Source organism: Cordyceps militaris (genome assembly GCF_000225605.1).
Source record: "Cordyceps militaris CM01 unplaced genomic scaffold CCM_S00007, whole genome shotgun sequence".
Taxonomy (NCBI): domain Eukaryota; kingdom Fungi; phylum Ascomycota; class Sordariomycetes; order Hypocreales; family Cordycipitaceae; genus Cordyceps; species Cordyceps militaris.
In genome coordinates, this window is record NW_006271975.1 from 550,827 (window position 1) to 568,734 (window position 17,908).

The 17,908-nt window shown below is 57.1% G+C and overlaps 4 protein-coding genes across 4 annotated transcripts; 2 read left to right on the forward strand and 2 right to left on the reverse strand.

The window, feature by feature from the left end:
- Positions 1–5,041: 5,041 nt before the first annotated feature.
- CCM_08391 (uncharacterized protein) lies at positions 5,042–8,345 on the forward strand (the record flags this gene model as incomplete). Its single annotated transcript, XM_006673530.1, has 5 exons — positions 5,042–5,169; positions 5,586–5,692; positions 5,783–5,863; positions 5,957–6,071; positions 6,455–8,345. 5 exons carry the CDS (start codon positions 5,042–5,044, stop codon positions 8,343–8,345), a joined length of 2,322 nt encoding a protein of 773 aa, XP_006673593.1.
- A 1,042-nt stretch (positions 8,346–9,387) lies between these two features.
- Positions 9,388–10,841, forward strand: CCM_08392 (RNA binding protein Rnp24, putative; the record flags this gene model as incomplete). The annotated part of the gene is made up of 2 exons (XM_006673531.1): positions 9,388–9,446; positions 9,593–10,841. The coding sequence occupies 2 exons, from the start codon at positions 9,388–9,390 to the stop codon at positions 10,839–10,841; spliced, it is 1,308 nt and encodes a 435-aa protein (XP_006673594.1).
- A 668-nt stretch (positions 10,842–11,509) lies between these two features.
- Positions 11,510–13,597, reverse strand: CCM_08393 (uncharacterized protein; the record flags this gene model as incomplete). The annotated part of the gene is made up of 1 exon (XM_006673532.1): positions 11,510–13,597. The coding sequence occupies one exon, from the start codon at positions 13,595–13,597 to the stop codon at positions 11,510–11,512; it is 2,088 nt and encodes a 695-aa protein (XP_006673595.1).
- A 1,804-nt stretch (positions 13,598–15,401) lies between these two features.
- CCM_08394 (uncharacterized protein) lies at positions 15,402–17,180 on the reverse strand (the record flags this gene model as incomplete). Its single annotated transcript, XM_006673533.1, has 1 exon — positions 15,402–17,180. The coding sequence occupies one exon, from the start codon at positions 17,178–17,180 to the stop codon at positions 15,402–15,404; it is 1,779 nt and encodes a 592-aa protein (XP_006673596.1).
- Positions 17,181–17,908: the final 728 nt, after the last annotated feature.

A 17,908-nucleotide genomic window follows, 5' to 3' on the forward strand; every position in this document is an offset into this window, starting at 1 on the left:
CTCTGCCAACCCCACGACTTGGCTCCTCCTCTCCTCGGCCCGTCCCAATTCATTCCTACCTGCGCGTGGCCCAACCCATCGGGCTCTGCGCCACGCCACGCGACGATCCCCATTCTCAACCACGCGCGATTGCCTCTACTGAGTGCATATCCGTATTCCGTACAGGCATGGATAAAGGAAAAAGAAAAACTTCAATACGCCCCTCGTCCTTTTATTTCTCCGCGACCTTTTCACTCAACCCTGGCCCTGGGCTGACCCTCCCCCCTGTCCTCTCCGTGGCTTGGCTGTGGATTCTCTCCCTGTCAAGCGCCCCCGCTGCCGCTCTCAGCGGCCACTTACCCACTGAACCACAATCCCGGGTTTGCAAGGCCCCGATTCTCGTCTCCCACGTTTTCTGATCTCGCCCTCTTTTCTTTTCATTGTCCTTTTTTTTCTCTTTTTTTTCCCCTACCTTCTTAACAAAGTAATCACAATTCGCAACACTCTCGCCACATTTTTTTTTCTACCTCTACCAGTCGCCAACAACCTACACATCACCGTCCAACGTCCGACGTCCTGCACGACGACTCCCCAACCGACATCTTCACTCATGCGTTACACAGCCTCAGACTCCATGCATCATCCTGTCCGCTGTCGATAGTAGCAGATTGGGCCTAAGCCCTGGGCGAGGATAACTATGGCGTCTGATCCAGGCGACCACGGCGCCGACATCAAACCGGAAACGGCCAACTCGCCTCGCGACGCCGCACCCACGCATCATGACGAAAATCGGCGTAAGATCGACACCCAAGCATACACCCGTGTCCCGCCGACCGTGGCGCCGCAACCCATTCCCATCGCCTCGGCACGTATACCTGTTGGTGTGCCGCGATCAAGAACCGAGTTGCACCGTCGCCGCAGTCAAATTCTCGATTCGGGGAGCGGGAGCGGACCACCCGGCCGTGGGACGGGCGTACAAAAGTCGACGGCCCGTCCTCCGGAACAGGCAGCTTCCCTGCGAAAACCCGGCAGCTCCGCGGACGGGTACCGGCCTGGCGCCGCCGCCGCTGCGACACGAGAAAGAATGTATCAGATGTTGGCCGCGGCGGCCAGCTCTGAAGACTTGGCTGCCTTGCCGACAATCCCAACCCGACCCAATATAGATGACAAGCAAAATACACCCTTGACGAGAACACGGCCAATAGCGATACCACGCACACGGCGCAATGTGGACGTGGAAATGCTCGAAGCCAGCATGCGGCCTCCGCCTGTGCCGATGGCGACGACGACGACGACGACGACGACGACAGCCCCGGGCAGCGGCGCAAGTAGTGGCGTCCTATCCAGCAGCCTGCCACTCGAGGCGCGAGACGGCCTCGGCGCACCAAGCAGCAGCAGCGGCGGAGGCCTGAAGCGCAGCGCGAGCAACAGTTCCCAGACGACGGTGACAGTTATTGAGTGTCCGATTTTGGAAGTGGACGAGAAGTGCGGCAACAACGACGAGGACCTGTCGTGGCTCGGCAACGATCAGGAGTTGGAGCAGATGATGGCCATGGCGTCATCGCACAGGCGGACCGGCGGCGCGCGGTCCAGCCTCACGTTTCGGCGGTCGCAGGAGGCGGCCATGCAGTGCTCGCAGGTGGTGCGCAATGTGCCGCGCATGCGCAAGCGCAGGGGGCGGAAGTTGGATCATCGCCGACATTCGATGACGCGGTCAGAGAGCACCATTTGTCTGTCGGCTTCTCCGTCGCCGACAGCCACGCCCGTGGGATGAAGTCGAGCCCCAGGTCTATACGTTTTACATGCACGGCATCCATGGTAGGCGCACATGCGAATGCGCCATTGTATATTGCCTTTTTTTTTTGTCCTTTTTTTTTTCGTTTGTCCAACTAGAATGGTTTTGCTTCTCGGCATGGCGGCGTTGTTTCTTCGTTTTACAGGAGAGATGCATACCCAAGGCGGGGAATAGCCGGCCTGATGGAGCCGGGAGGAACAGTCTTTGACTCATTTGTCTGGAGTTTTTTTTTTTTCTCCAACCACGGATGGCCTGGGTAATGATTCAACCAGACTCCACGTTGAGGTTTCTTCTTTCTACGACGGGCGGATTTATTTTTCTCTACTCTTTTCTCTCCTGGATAGACTGTTATTGATTGCGATGTACACGACCAGGGGCGACTGGCGCGGTATATTATTACCATGATACCACGGAACGAATATACATTTCTTCACTTTATTTATCCTGCAGAGTATTTTTAGATGTACCCCGTTTGCTTCATTTGAGGTGATTTATTTCCAACGCGCAGGAAATTGCATGCAGCCTTTTTTCTTTTTTTTCCCGCATGCCCCAGGGACAAGATCTGGTGTCAGACGGGACGCTAGGACACTTTGACCAGGGGGCCAGACGGGACGGGATGCTGGGGTAGGCACAGGCCGCGAGGTGACCCAGCGATTTGGCTGTCGGGTAATTTCCATGCGTCAAGGATGATCAGAAACAAGAAAAGAAAGAAAAGAAAGAAAGAAACGACAATGGTGGTGATTTGGTGTGCTGCTGGGCCACAGGCTTGTTGGGTAAATTAGCCTTCTTTTGGCCTTTGTCTGGGGGATGTACGGATGTACATGCAGGGATAACAGGGGCAATCTTTTTTTTTTTGTGCGCTTGCATACTCGGTAGTTACCGATGTGCCTTGTGCACTGCATCGCATGAGATGAAGATGCGTGCATTAGGGGCGGCTTGGCGATGGTAGCCTCGTCGGCGTTTTTTTTTCTTCGTCTTCTTTTCTTTTCTTTTTTTCCCTCTCCTCGTTTTTCTTTACAACTATAAAAATCTCATCATGGTAAATTCCCTTTAAAGAACTGGAGCCCCCCCGTTTCTTTTATCTATTTTTATATATTTGTTCAAGTCCTTCCGATGCGGGTAGCTGGCTCCTGTTATCCGATAGCGCGCAATGGAAAAACCCGAAGACGTTCGGATGGAATACCCCGAGCCTGGCTGATGGCAACGACTTTGTGGCGATGGCCGGCCTTGCAAGGGCTCCTCTTGATCAACAAAAGTAACTACCTACCTACACAACTCGCTCGGAACTACACCGCTCGCCCCGCCTAGGTTTTGATGGATGGCCGCCTCCGTGGAGCAAGGCTCTCTGCTGATAGCTACAATTACAACGTAGCGTTTCCTCGGCCGCTTCGAGGAGGGGTCTCTAGATGCAGCTCATTGGTGGGTTGATTCCTGCCTGTTTCCGCCAAGCCCCAAGTTGATGGTAGACGTGAGTGATAAATCGTGAAGAGCCCAGTGACAGCAGGCGGAAATAGAGTTTCAACAAGCCCCCTCCATCTTGGGTTTTCCCCCAATGGATCTAGGTCAAGAGCGATGGCTGGGGACTTGACGGCTCGACGGCTTAAAGGGGGGTTGATCAGGTCGAGAAAAAAAAACGGTACGTTGCGGTGCGGCGTGCCGCCGTCTTTTCGTTGAAGATGGGAGGGGTCATGTATCCTCCCCCTCCCCCCCCCTCGTCCATCCGGGCCGACCAATACCACACTTGTTTGAATGGAGGGGGGTAAGAACTGCCAAGCAATTCGTTTTTGGCACCCCAAGTCATGACAAACACGGGGCTGACAGACCCGGGGAGGGGAGGCAGGCAAATCCGAAAAGGAAAAGGGAGGAGGAAGCCAGACGCAGAACGAAACAAGGACAACAACGCTTGAAGTTGGTCACTGGAGCAAAAAAAGACACACACACAGACACGCAACAACACACACACACAACTACGGTTGACTTGGTGATGTTTGGGCAAAATACCAAACGGCCCGCGGGACAACAAGGCCGGGACGTCTCGCAACCGACAAGATGAGACGGCGGGCCAGCCACGGGCCATTGTTACGGTAGGTATGTATGTACATGACGAGCAAACGAGCTGGCGGCACCAAGATTTCAGCCCAAAAACCGCCAAAAGTGGCGTTGAACGAACTGCCTAGGTAGGTGGTAGTTAGGCCGGGATCGAAAAAATTAAAAATAAAGAAAAAATGAACTATTAATATCAAATGTCCGTGCAACAGCCATCGACCGATAGGTACAAACAAAAAAAAGGAAGCAAAAAAAAGGCTCCAGCGGCTGAGATGGAGAGTGGAGCAAAACTCGTCCAGTATCGTGCATGGTTTGATCGCCGCGCCAAAGACGGTTGATCTGACAGGTCTGACCGGATTGTTGCGTTCTGGGCAATTGGCGTGCTTGGGGGCATTGTTGTCGAGATTTGGGGCGGGTATTAACTGTCAAAGTGATACTTGATCAACATTGACTCGTTTCTTTTTCTTCTTTCGCCCGGCCCCAAGCTGCTGGGACGATGAACCGGAACGAACAAGTGACAAGGCTCATCTTGAGTGGGAAACAAATCTATAAGCTGGAATACAGTGGGTTTCCGTCCTTTTGTGGGGGGTTTCATTGGCTTGGCCCTGCTGAAGGTGAAGGTCCGTTGCGGTGGAAGCACGGCCTCTTTTTTGACAAATATGACAGAGCCTGTTTAACCGAGTTGTAGCAGTCGAACCACGGGGCTCTAGTTGACGACGAACCGAGTAATTGAATCCCTTGCTCGCTGTCACTTTTTCTGCTTGGACTCTTTCTCTTCTGGTTTGTGGTCGGTTTGGCCAACGATAAAAGTGCACGGGCAGTTGTGGTCTGGTGACGATGTGGTAAGAGCGAGGAGAAGAGAAGAAGAAAAAAAATACCAATCATATATTACAAACAGAGAGGCGTTTTCTGCATCACAGTCGCACAGGGTTGAATCGCGCTCAACGGTCCTGCCGTTGCCATGTCCACAACCCATGTTGTGCATACCAGTTCGTCAAGGGGGTTTGTCTCGGCTTTATGCCGCAAATCGCCCATTGTTTCCGTAACGAACTAGAACCTGCCAAATGCAAAGGGCGTTTTATTTATTCCATCGAATCAAGTAAAAAAAAAAAAAGGAAAAAGAAAATCGCCATTTTTTATTCACATTTTTATTTCTTCATCCCTTCTGCATCCTTCTGCACATTCTTCGGCAGGCAGGCAGGGCTGTGCTTGTAGCCCGCCATGAACCAATCGGCAATCAGCGCCGTCCCCCCCCAACGTAGCATCATGGCTTTTTTTTTCTCTTCCCCCCCCTCTTCCGATCAGAACCTGCATGGCACCTTTAAAGCAACGCCCCTGTCAAACCTGCAGTAGCCAGGGAAAAAAAGAAAAAAAAATGGGATTACTTTTTGGCCCGGCAATCCCCTTCGCCCCCTCCGGCCGGCTCTGATCGGGCAGACTATACGTGCTCTTTTTTCCCCAGTCTTTAAGATTTCATAGGGACCACTCCTCTTCTACTTTTCTCGTTCGTCTTATCCCCCAACCACCAAAAGGGCTTTATAGTTTTCCTCTTGTTACTACTTTCATCACTTTTTCCCTCTCTTTCTCGTACACTCTTTTTTTTTCCTTTTTCTTTTTTTCCCTTTTTATTTTGGCCCCCCCGCCCTTCCCCACCACCCTTCACAACCACATCGGCAACCACCACCAACTACACAGAAAGTCTAGAGCCCCCCCCTCCCCCCCCGCACCAGAACCAATCAGCGCAACCCAACTGGTTCCCGTCCAGACCCAACACCGTGAGCCTCGTCAGTTGCGTAAAAGAAAGGTCTGGCGATATCGAACAGGGTGTGGAGTCGAGAAACCTGTCGATTCGGCTCTGTTCGAGCCTAGTTAGTCTGTCCATTCCCACTTGTTGCCTCAAAGTGTGGTGTCTCTGATGCCCACCACACACAACCACCACCACCACCACCACCAACCACTTAGTCCTCGGCGGCTGGAATGCCCATCTCCATTTTGCCCGCCCAGAGGCATTCCTCCCACCATTGTCTACCATGGCAAATACATGTACAAGTAGAACATGGTTGTCTCGTAGTAGCGCTCGTATAAATTACCAATTGCCCGTTGCCGTGGGTTACCGTCCAAAGTTGTTCGCTCCAGTCCGCATGTCCCATCACCAAGCCCAAACAGACGGCAACAGCTCTGGTCTGAGCTATTCCGCATCTCACGACTTCCAATGGGGAGACAAAGGGGGGGCCCCGACAGAGCAACTTTGGTATCGACTTTCTCTCGCTGCCCCAGCTACCGCCCGCCCACCCGCCCTGCCCGTCCCTCTGCCCTTCTTCGCTCATCTTGCTCGGCTTCTTCCCCCACAAATACCCGATATACCACCATTTGCCCGCTGCCTCTCTCTCTCTCCTCTCTCTTACTCCTCACCTTCCTCTTTCCTGTTAACAGCCTTTTCTTCATTCACTCTCTGCATGGTCCGCTTCACACCGGAGCCTCTCTTGATCCCATCCACTGCCCATCGCCTACAAGAACCGCTTCCTCCGCTGGACTTATACACCATCCGACCAAAATCCACTTGGGCCAGCAAGAAGCACTGCTTACCTGAATACCATAACAACATACACCGTGCTGTCGCAATTCGCATCGCAGCACCCAACAGTGTCCCCAACCTACACATACACTGTGTGCTTCGCACCCGTACCAACACATCCCGGAGGCCATGGCTCTTTGGACCTCGTCCTACCCGGTCGATGCCGGCGACCGGGACCCCAGCTTCGCCTGGCCCGACACCGACGTCCCCAGCGCCGGCCTCGAAGACTCCCAGCCCGATCTCTTTTCCCAGTTCCTCGACTTTGATGCCGGCCACGGCGGTGCCACCGCCGTCGCCGCCGAGCCCTTTTACCTGGATCCCTCCCAGCACCAACACCACATCCCCCACAACCAGCACGAGAGCAGCACAACCTCGTCGGGCGTCTCCAACGCCGACGACTTTGACTTCTTGTCCTCCAACCCTGCCGGCTACGACGTCGACACCAGCGCGCTCGCCATGTTTGCGCAGGATCCCGCCGCCAGCGCCATGTACACGAGCAGCGGCATGACCGTCTCCGACACGGCGCTCGAGCGGCTGGAGGGTATTTCCCTGCACTCCCCTAAAAAGGATGGTGCCGCGACTCTACGCCGTGCCGTCTCGCCAGCGCCAGAGCACAACATGGCCGCCGTCGCGACAGCCACCACCGGTCGCCGGAGCAAAAAGATGATGGAAGCCCTGTCGTCGACGCTCCGCAAGGCTACCATGCGCAAGACGCGCAAGGTCAGCCAGGCCATGCAGCGCGCCGTCTCCCCGAGCCTGGAGAACCCGCCCATGGCTATCAAGCCCGGCAGCGCTCAGGTGCCGCCGCGCGGTCGCCGCGCCCACCGCGCACACACCCAGCACGCGCTGCACCTGCAACAGCAGCAGCAGCAGCAGCAGCCATTCCCCGAATCACCCCCGCCGCTGCAGGTGGACACTGGCCTCGCCAACGGTGCCTTTGTATCGGGCCAGTTTGACGACCCGTTTGGCGGGGAAATTTCGCCGAGACACGCGCCGCCGCCGCAGCAGCCGCCGCAGATGCGGTACTATAGCCAAGGCGGCCTCGGCACGCCAATGGACTCGCCCACGCGCAATGCGGCCATGCTTCAACAACAGCAGCAGGGTATTCACCACTGGCAGCAGCAGCAGCAGCACGGGGCGCACTGGTCGGCGGCCAGCAGCCAGCAGGATCTCTGGTGGGGCGGCGCCGGCGGACCCGGGGGGATTGACGCCAAGAACATAGACGCCAACATGGCCATGCACTCGCAGCACGGGGAGCTGCCGTACGACGTGCGCGGTGATGGCGGGCACGCCATGGCCGCGGCGCACAACAACGGCCTGATGATTCACATGCCGCAGCCGCGCGCCGGCACGGGGGTCAACGAGCTGGTCCTCAACGCGCACACCTATCTCCCGCCACCACCACCACCCCAAGTCCCTACGGAAGTTAGCCGCTCCGCGCGACCGCCCAAGGCGCCGTCCTCGGGCGCGCGGCACCACCACCAGCGCACCATGTCGTCGAGCCCGATGCGCAAGCAGCGCGCGCCATCGGCCTCGCCATCGCCCGGCACCACGACGCGTCAATCGCGGCACAGCTCCGGCGCGTCGGCGGCATCCTCGGCGCAGCGCAGCGCCTCGGGCCGGGTCAGCGTGCCGGGCACGCCAAGCGGTATCAAGAAGCGCCGGTCGCGCGATGCCGGTAGCGGGAGTTTCTCCGCGGATGACGGCGGCGGTGGTGGGATTTCGTTGGGCGGCGGCGGCGGCGGCGGAGGCGGGTTTGTTAATTTCACGCCGAATGACGGCTCGGTGCTCATGACGGGCGTCGCGCCGAGCGGCAGCTCCAAGACCAAGGCGAGGCGCGAAAAAGAGGCCATGGAGCGGCGGAGACGGCTCAGCGAGGCGGCGATGAAGGCGGTGGCGGCGGCCGGGGGGGATATCGAGAAGCTCAAGGAGCAAGGCTTTGAGCTTTGAAGGAAGCCCGTCGAGGAACAGCCGCCCGCTGCCTTGAGCGAACCCAGATCTGTGTCATGGCTGACATGACTTTTTTGTTTTGGGATTTTCACGAGTGCAAAATTTGTACTTGACCAAGGGAGAAAAAAAATAGAGTTTGGCGCATTGACGTCGAGTGTCTTTGATTGCCTGACGTCACTGCAAACACAGACAGAACGAGCAGGCCTGAGCGCAACGACTTTTTCCAACGGGAACAACAACAACAAGCATTATTATATCCACTTTCGACGTCGCTTCCTCTCTTCACTTCTCGCCAATCCTTTCCTGAGCGCATGCAAGCCTCATTTTATTTTTCGCAGGTGGCATCGTGCCACGTTCATTGTACAACAAGCCAGAACAACAAGCGAACACCCAATCGTTTTCTTTTTCCTTTTTTTCGGGAATTTCCTTCTTTAACAGTCCTTCTTTCTCTTTCTTGTTTCTTGCTGTTGTGAGAGAATTTTTCCTTGTTTTTATAATTATTATTATCGCGGTAGTAGACGAATCGAATAGGGGCAAAGACTTTACACTGGGATTAAATCCTTGTATGATATGGGGCGGATCGTAGGGGCTAGATCTGGAACAGGCAGAAGTTGAGATGAATAACTACAGCAGAGGATGTGAATCGGGTAGGACGGGTACAGGCAATAGTTGGCGCAGGGAAACTCGAAAGTTGTATGTGTTTCTTTTGGTTGTTTACTTAATATTTGAAATGCAGATGATATTCTCCAACTCATGGTTGTCCTTCGTGAATCGACTTTGGGCGATTTTTTCTTATTTTTTTGCAAGAAAGTTCTAACATTTCGTGGGTATTTTAATTTTGCACCGCCTGAGTGCTTACCAGTGCTTGAGGACTATTACGAATGCCAATAAGTACGCCATTTCCAAGGTGTTCCGACCTCCCAGCATTAGCTACAACACTTGTACCGCCACTGTGGCGGCGCTGACAGAGGCATCTGAGGTACCGCTGCGTGAAGATTTGCAAATCCTACTTAAACCAGTCACAAAAAAAGACAGAATTAACATGAACAAATTTAATTGTCCATTGTCCGTTATTTACATTGTTGTATACGAATGCGACTGGTGAGCCTCTCTGATCCCGCGGGTGCCATGTACCTCCCGCGATAAGCCTTATCGGCTCCAGACCCAGAAAAATTTCTGCCAAAGTTGTTGGTTTATTGAACCTCGAGGAAACCCAGCCGACATTGTTTTTTTCGAGACCATTACAGCCTCTTTAAAGATTACCTGCGCCATATTCATCTCCGCGCTGGCCCCATGTCTTCCGACGAAAAGGAAATGTCCCCCGTGGACGTTGCGCCCGACGCGAAAGCCTCCAAGCGCAAGGCCGACGTCGAGGAGATCGAGGTTGATATTACCGCCCCGGAACCGCCATCGAAGCGCGCGCGCCGTGCCCTGAAGAAGGGCAAACCCGCGACCTCGAAAGCGAAAAAAGACAACGACAACGACGACCTCGAAGACGACGAGTCGGCAGACAAGGACAAGAAGGACGACAAGGCGGCCCGCTCCGAGCACGGCGTCTGGATCGGCAACCTGCGCTTCACCGTGACGCCCAAGGAGCTGCGCCAGTGGCTCATTGACAACTCCGGCGGCGCCCTCACCACCGAGATGATTACCCGGCTCAAGCTGCCCCTGTCCAAGCCGCCCGGCAAGCCCGGCAAGCGCGACAAGACGGCCGACCAGCCGCCGCCCGCGAACAAGGGCTTTGCGTACGTGGACTTTGTCGACGTGGCGGCCAAGGTGGCTGCCATTGCGCTGTCTGAGACGGAGTGGCACGGGCGCCGGCTGCTGATCAAGGACTCGACCTCGTTTGAGGGCCGGCCGAAGAAGGAGCCAGGCGAGCCCGAGGGCAAGGACGGCAAGCCCGTCGTGGACCCTAATGCGAGCCGTAAAATCTTTGTTGGTAACATGAGCTTCAAGACCACCGAGGAGGACGTGCGCCGCAACTTTGACAAGTGCGGCGAGATTGAGTGGGCCAAGGTGGCCACCTTTGAGGACACGGGCAAGTGCAAGGGCTACGGCTGGGTCAAGTTCAAGGAGCCCGAGGCCGCGGCCTGGGCGGTCAAGGGCTTCGTCAAGATCAAGGAGGCGGTCGAGACCGAGGACGATTTCCGCGACGCCAGCGACGCCAGCGACGACGAGGGCGAGGGCGAGGAGGACCAGAAGAAGACGAAGAAGAGCCAGCCGCAGAAGCAGTTTAGGACCCGCAAGTGGTACGTGAACCGCATGCTCGGCCGCGAGCTCAAGCTCGAGCTGGCCGAAGACGACCAGTCCCGCTACAAGAAGCGCTTCGGCAAGGACAGGCCGGCGGCGGCGGCGGCGGACCGAGGCGCACCGCGTGAGGGCGGCGAGAGGAGAGAGCATAGGCATAAAAAGGCTGACGGCGCGGCGGATATCCAGGAGGCGCGCTTGACGGGTAGAGTGGTTGAGCATACGGGTAGCAAGGTTACGTTTGATTAGCAATGTCGAGGAATATCGGGGTTCGGGACGTTTAATGATCATTTAGCGGTTTTACAAGGAATAGAATTAGCATATGAACAGAGTCACTGTTGCGATTCTCTGGCTTTCATCCTCTGGACCGAAGCCACCCCGCACCGACTGTCCACGTAGTTAATTGTGTAGCCTTGACCGTTTCCATGGATTCTTGATTGAACCCTGACATGGATGAGGCGAGACGGGTGGTGGCGGATGGGGAGATGGGCCTGCGGCTGGTCAGGGACCGGATGAGGGCCACGAGCAGGACGTGGATGCGGTGCCGGTCGTCACGGGTGGAGGGCAGGAGAAGGGATATCATGCTGACGGGGGCCAGGAGGGGTAGACTACGTCAAGGCCCTCGAGACGGTCATCAAGGAGTGTTCGTTAGGGTCACTACTGGTAAATAAGTGATATCATGTATTCAAAGAAAAATATTGTAGGCTGAAGAGACGTTTAAAAAGAACTATACAGGTAAATGACAGGAATGTGGTGCATTCGAAAGAAGATGGAAAGGAAAGGAATGTGGAGCCTTTGAAAGAAGATGAAAAGAAAGGCAAGAATACAAAGCCAAGGCCGTTAGTCGTAATACATGGATCGTTTCCATTACATGTACTCATTGGGAGCATCTCCGTGCTGTTGTTGCCTCGCTCCTCTCACCCCCGGCTAAACATGAGCGGCACCATGGCTGTCTGGCTGCCCATGGCCCGTCTGTCTTGCAGCACAAAGTTGCTGTTGCCCGTGTAGAAGCTCCCAGCTCCGGCCATCAGGTCAGGACCGGCCATGAGGCGACACGCCGCGACGGCGCTATTGTTACTAGCGCTGCCATGACCGTGGCCATACACACTGCTGCCGCCGCTCGTCCTGTGGCGTTTGGAAAACTCGCGCGTCAGCTTGGTCATGACGGCGTCCTTGGCGCGCTGCAGGGCGCTCACGCGCGCCGACGCGTCCTCGGCGAGCAGTCGATGTGCCTCTTCCTGCTCGAGGTTGCGCTGCACGGCGGTGATGCCGTCGTCGCCCGCCCTGCCCGCCGCGCGGGGGTCGTACACGGTGGGCTGCAGGAGGACCGGCTGCGGGTCCGTGGCGAGAATGGGTCGCGAGATGCACGCGTCGGGGACCGGGGATGTGCGCAGCGTCTCGAGGGACGGCTTGTCCTGCGAGGACGAGGAGTGCGATGGGCGGCGCCGGCGCAGGAGCGAGGACAGCGAGGACGAGGACAGCTGCGAGGAGGACGAGTGGGAGCGGGGCAGCGACGGAGGGGAGGGAGGAGGGGACTTGTGGTCGGGCTCGCTGGCGCTGCGATTGTGCTTGCGCTGGCTACGGTGGTGCTCGTCGTGGCGGGCGTGGTGCTGCTTGTTGGAGCGCTTCTTCTTCCTGATCCTGGTGGTGAAGCCGCTAGCCATATCCTCCGCAAGCTCCTCCATGGCCGTCGTCTCCTCATCGTCGAAGCCGTACGCGCCGACATCGAGCCCGAGCAGCTCCCTGCCGACGGCTTCCACGGCGGCGCTCGGGCTGGGCAGGTCGTCGGAGCTCTCGCTCATGACCAGGCTGTGGCGGCGCGAGGCGGCAGCGAGGCCGCTCCGGGACCACTTGCGGTCCTCGCTGACGGGCGCGAGGGCGTCGTCCCAGCGGCCGCCGTCGGCGAGCGAGACGTTTTCAAAGTCAAACTCCCTGACGGTGTCCTGGTGGGCAGCGATGAAGCGGCGCAGCTGCGGCGCGTTCATGGCCGTGTTGCGGATCTGCAGGTACCGCAGCACGGGCAGGTGCATGGGCGCGCGCGACGGGCGCACCGGCAGCGGCGACATGGGCGACGTCACCTCGTGGAAGAGCTTCTGGGCGGCGCGCGGCGGCGCAAACAGCGGATCGGCGGACAGCGCCATCGGACACGGGCCCGGGCCGCCGGCGCCGACCCAGGCAAAGGCGAGCTTCTCGAGGCGCGGGGCGAGCGCGCGGATGTAGTCGTCGATGATCTTGAGGTGGTCCAGCCCCGGGGAGGCGGCGCTGGCAAAGTCCCAGGCCTCGACCGACAGGCGCAGCTTGCGGATCTGGGCCCAGCGGCGGGCGGCCGAGGGCACGCTGCCGATGGCGTGGACGGGGCGCAGGTAGGCGAGGGCGGCGGGGTGCAGCGACGAGAGGGAGAGCTTGTGCAGGGCCGTGAGCGGCGCGCGCTCGACGGCGATGCGCAGGCTGATGAGGGCGTAGTCGACGACGTCGCGGCGGTAGCGCTCGGCCGGGTGCTGGCCGGGGCAGCGCACCGTCAGGTGGCGCACGCCGGCGACGCGCGACAGCGCCTGGATGAAGCTCGGCACGTTGGTGGCGGCGTGGAACAGCGGCGGGTACTGCTGCGTCAGGATGTCGCCGAGCTCCGCGGTCGCGTACTTGGGCCGCGTGAGCGCCGCGTGCGTGCTCGTGTGCGGCGTGTACAGGAAGCTGATCTCGCGGCCCGTCTGCGGGTGCACGAGCGGCGGCAGAAACGTCGCCGGCGAGTGCGGCAGGTAAAACGTGAGGTGCTCGACGTGGTGCCCTACCCGGCCGAGGGCGGCCACCCGGCTCGGCTTGGTAAAGGTGCTGGCGGTAAAGGTGACGTGCAGACGGGTAAAGAGCCGCTTGGTGACGAGGTTGCAGCAGGCGGACGAGGAGCCGCGCAGGGCGCAGAGGTCGCTGGTGCCGAGGTGCGCGAGGAGCTGGTCCTTGATGCGGTCGCTTCTCAAGAGGCCGAGGAATTGCTGTTCTGTGGACGCCATATCTGTCTCATTGGGCGGGGTTGCGCAGGATGATGGGGTGATTGAAGCTTGATGTTGGCAAGGAGGAACGAGTCGTTTGATAGTGGCCTCGGTGAGGGTGCTGTTGGTATGGTGAGAATCGTTGTTCTGTCAAGTGAGAGCAAGTTGGTATAAGTCGAGCCAGGATGCTGGATACAATGCTCTTACTTGGCCAAACTGCTGTAGCAACGAAAATTGAATAACAAGGAGACAAGGCCACTTGGAATGGGAAGCACGGTATATATCCCGACCACGACCCCTCTCGATTGATTTTTCATAGCTCTTCCCATTTCCGCCGCGGCGCAGAGCATCTCGTCCTCCACCGACCTGCATAAGACGTGCGTTCAGCCACCCAACCTCAAACGGTATGCTTGTTCTGCAGTTCCCGCGAAAACGAAACGAAACAACTGGATCTCGACCGGCGTAGGGCGACAGGGGACCCCCGGGGAAGACGGAAGACGCAGAGCGCGCGTGAGGTTCGCGCACCGACTGGCTTAGAATATCGCTGCCTGGACCGAATGCAGCATCGTCCCCGCAGCGACTGGACTTGAATGGTCGGTGAGGGAAGCGAAAGAACCTTGCCGTGCCCCGTAGCTTGGTAGGCTTGCTTGGCCCGGTGTAAGTGGCCTACATTCCAATCAGCCCTGCGGAACAATGGAGCCGGTTGCGCGATTCTTTGCGCCACCTTGCCATCCAACTGGATGTTGTCTCAATGTGGTATTTTCGCGGCCGTGTAGGTTGTGGCGTCAAAACCGTGATGCAGAGGCGTGGACTTCGCGTCGCTGGCCAATCAGAGGCGCGCATCGCGACGCGGGGCCGAGAACTGGGTCGCGTGTCAGATCGCGGATCGCGCCGCGACGCCATGTGTACGACCTTGCACAACTTCCCCTCTCCTTTTTTTTGGAGTCATTATTGAGAAAAAGGTAGCGCGAGAGAAGGGGGGGAAACGGCAGTTGAGTTGTCCTCCACGCCGACGACAACCCACCTTGGCCACAACGCCGTCGCGATATCCAATGAGCCCGTCGTGGCGCGAGGCATAGTGAGAAGGACCTATGCACCTCCTCGTTTTTCGTCACATCTGCTTTCTGCGGTGTTCAGGACCAGCGATTGGTCTCTCGTATTTCATCTTTGGCCGTGTCACATTCTATGCCAAAGATTTCTGGTCCGCAGGAGGTCTGGCAGAAAAGTCGTCGCAAAACTGCATAGCCGTAGTCCATCGTGGCGTTGTCGCGAAACCGGCGTTGGAGAAGAAGCCCTATACTAGAGAAGCATAATGCGCTCGCAGCTCATTGATACGCTCGTGTTCAAGCAACCCCATACAAGATGTCCGAATTAATGCGATGCGACGCAGCGAGGCCGAGGGCTTTATATACCTTGGCCATGGATGCATCAGTGCCCAATCTTGGACCACATGAGCTCAACACAGCCTGCTCACCTCACCGCATTCATGTACCACTTCTACGGAAAACGCGGCTGTGTTGACCACCAGTGCTTGTCACATGGTTTGCTGCTCGGCCCGGTGCGCAAGGCTCCGTACAAAGAATGACGCGGAGGCTGGATGACGACTCGCGCAACGTGCTTGTGGCGCTCTGCATCCTGGCAAAACACCTGCAACATGCGAGTAATCCATTCATAATCCAAGAAGAGAAACGTAGCCAATTGTATACGGTAAATGCTCTGGGTATCGTAATCATATTCCTATATAACAATGCCTCCTCAATGCCCCGTCTACACGCCACGCAAAAAATGGTCATTATAATCACCATCGCCACCTTGTCGAGCATACTCATCGCCGTCCCCGCCCTCGTCCACTGCCGCCTCCGCCTCCGCCTCCACGACTGCCCCGACCACGTGTGGGACCACCCCGTCCACGGCCGCCACCACGGCCTCTAGATGGCGGCGGTGGAGGCGGCGGGAGCCCGCGGTTGTTCCGCGACGCTGGCGGCTTGGCGGGCAGTGAAGGCGGCGGTCCACGCGGGTTTCTACTGTAGCTCGACGTGCCTGGAGGCGGAGGTTGGCGTGGCGGGTTGTGTCTCGGTGGAGGGGGTGGTATAGGAGGAGGAGGTCCCGGTGGAAGCGGCGGCTGGACCATGTGGCCTCCGAGCGTAGCAGGCATCTGGATGTTGGTCGACATTTGCATGCGGCCCAGCGGTAGCCGTCCCTGTCGCGGTGCGGCCCGGTGGCTGAGCAGGTCCGCATCAGAGTCGTCGCTCTCGGAGTAGTGCACATTTAGCGTGCGCGAGGAAGGTCCGCGTGCCGTCTTCGCTTGTTGTCGGCCCGTTTTGGGTTTCGCACCAGGGTGCAGACTGGCGGCCTCTTCAATGGACTCGTTGCCGCAGTTGGCATCTACATAGATGTCTCGGTTTCGAAGTGTCCACGATGGATTAAAAGGCCGATCGCCCCTTTGGGAGCAGTCCGATGCAAAGTGGTTTCGCGAACCACATACAGCGCAAGACGCCTGAATAGCAATGACTCGCAGCACGGTGTCTCCCTCGGCGTGGAATGATCGCCAAGGCTCTGTACACTCACCTTCAAGATGATGCTCCATCGAGCAGTAGGCACAGGCCAGGCCCTCGTCCTTTGTGAGGGCCAGCTTCTCCACGCAGGACGAAGTGTCGTGGCCAAGTTGTCGGCATTTCCCGCATCTGGCTGGTATGGCTTTGCAGCTAAATGCCCAGTGGCCGGTTTCTCCGCAGAACTTACATTTCGTGTGGCTGCAGGCGTCAGCGACGTGGCCTTTGCCGCCACACAGAACGCACATGTGAACACCAATTTCCGCAGAAGGAAAATATCGACGCTGTTCCGCTGTCTGTTCTGCTGTGGGTAATGGTATACCATTCTTGGTTATAGCAGCACCATTTGTCTGACCGTTGGCAAGCTGGCCGCTTTCCTGCACAATAGAGTCACTCGGATCGTATTCCGGTGAGTTGACAACCTCGCCATCTTGCACCCCGCCTGCCCGTTGAACAGGCGTAGGGAGTGGCGGCTTGGCACCGGCAATGATGACGGAAATCTTGCCTGACTCCTCCATGGCGCGGACAGTCTGCTTCGCCGTCCTCTTTTTCGCTGGTTTCAAGCCGCTGTAAACGTCAATGTATTGACCAAAGGCCGATACAACCGTCGGCGGCTTGATCTCGGCCACGTGATCAAAGTTGATTGTGCACAAAACATTGGTCCAGTCCGAGACGCGCTCCACCCACGAGCCTTCCTTTTTCCTTGAGAGCGCTGGCAGCCTCAGAGTGACGGCATCGGTTTCGAAGAGTGGCGGGTCCGAAGGAACAAACGACTTGGCGATCAGCTGGCTGTCTGAATGCCCAGATTGGCTGCCGACGGACTTTGAAAAGCTCTCTTCTATTTCGCCCTCCTCGGACGCCTTGCTTGCGTTGCTGCTAAGCGATGGACGGCTGAATTTGGCGCGCTTGAAAGGGTGAGAGGGCTGGTTCTCCTCGCCGTTGTCACCATCAACATCAGCTAATGATCGCTTTTCGACGTGGCTGATATCTGCTTCACTGTCGCTTCCCCCGATGCTAATAACATCGCCGGGTATTTGTTCTTCCGCGGCCATGGTGAATGTGATGCTGCAGGTTGGCGTAACTCATGTGACAACTTATCCAATTTGCGCTTCACGTGAAATAACAGTGTGTGAGGTCAATGCTCAGCTGCTTTTCCATTCGGTTCGATACTCGGTGTCATGGGCAGCAAGACCCAGAATCGGTGGTAAAATACTGCTGTAAACAGCAAAGCAGCAGTCTTTGAATTGAGACGACTGAGGCTTGTTTCACAGGAAAAGTCGACACGAAAAAAGCATCGTCGAATCAGCGCAAATGTTGAAGGCCCCACTGCAGGTGCCTTTGGTTGTGTGGCTAAGATCTACCTAGCAGCGGGTCCAGGTTAACCCGTGCCGGCCGGCAATGTGTGCATGCCCCGAACTGTGGCTTGCATTTCAGTGTTCGTGTTCGTAGAGAAGACTGTGGAACTTCTAGAACACTCGTCGGCAGCCAGTCTTAATCGTATTCTAGTGTATGTAATTACGATGTATTTTACGAGTGATGGGTACGATGGGGTACACAATATGTCCGATCGATGTTTGGCTCGCCTGTGATCATGGCCAAGAAGTAGGCTGTTCAATGCTGAATGCGCTGATGAGCAAGGAGTTTGATGCCGTTGTGGGTGGCCATTACGTCTGGGACGACCAAGTCGTCTCAACATTTACGAATAACTACGGATATGAATTATAGTAGCCGTACTGGTACGGAGTACATATGTTCCACCTTGGTTGGCTGTGCAGGGGGT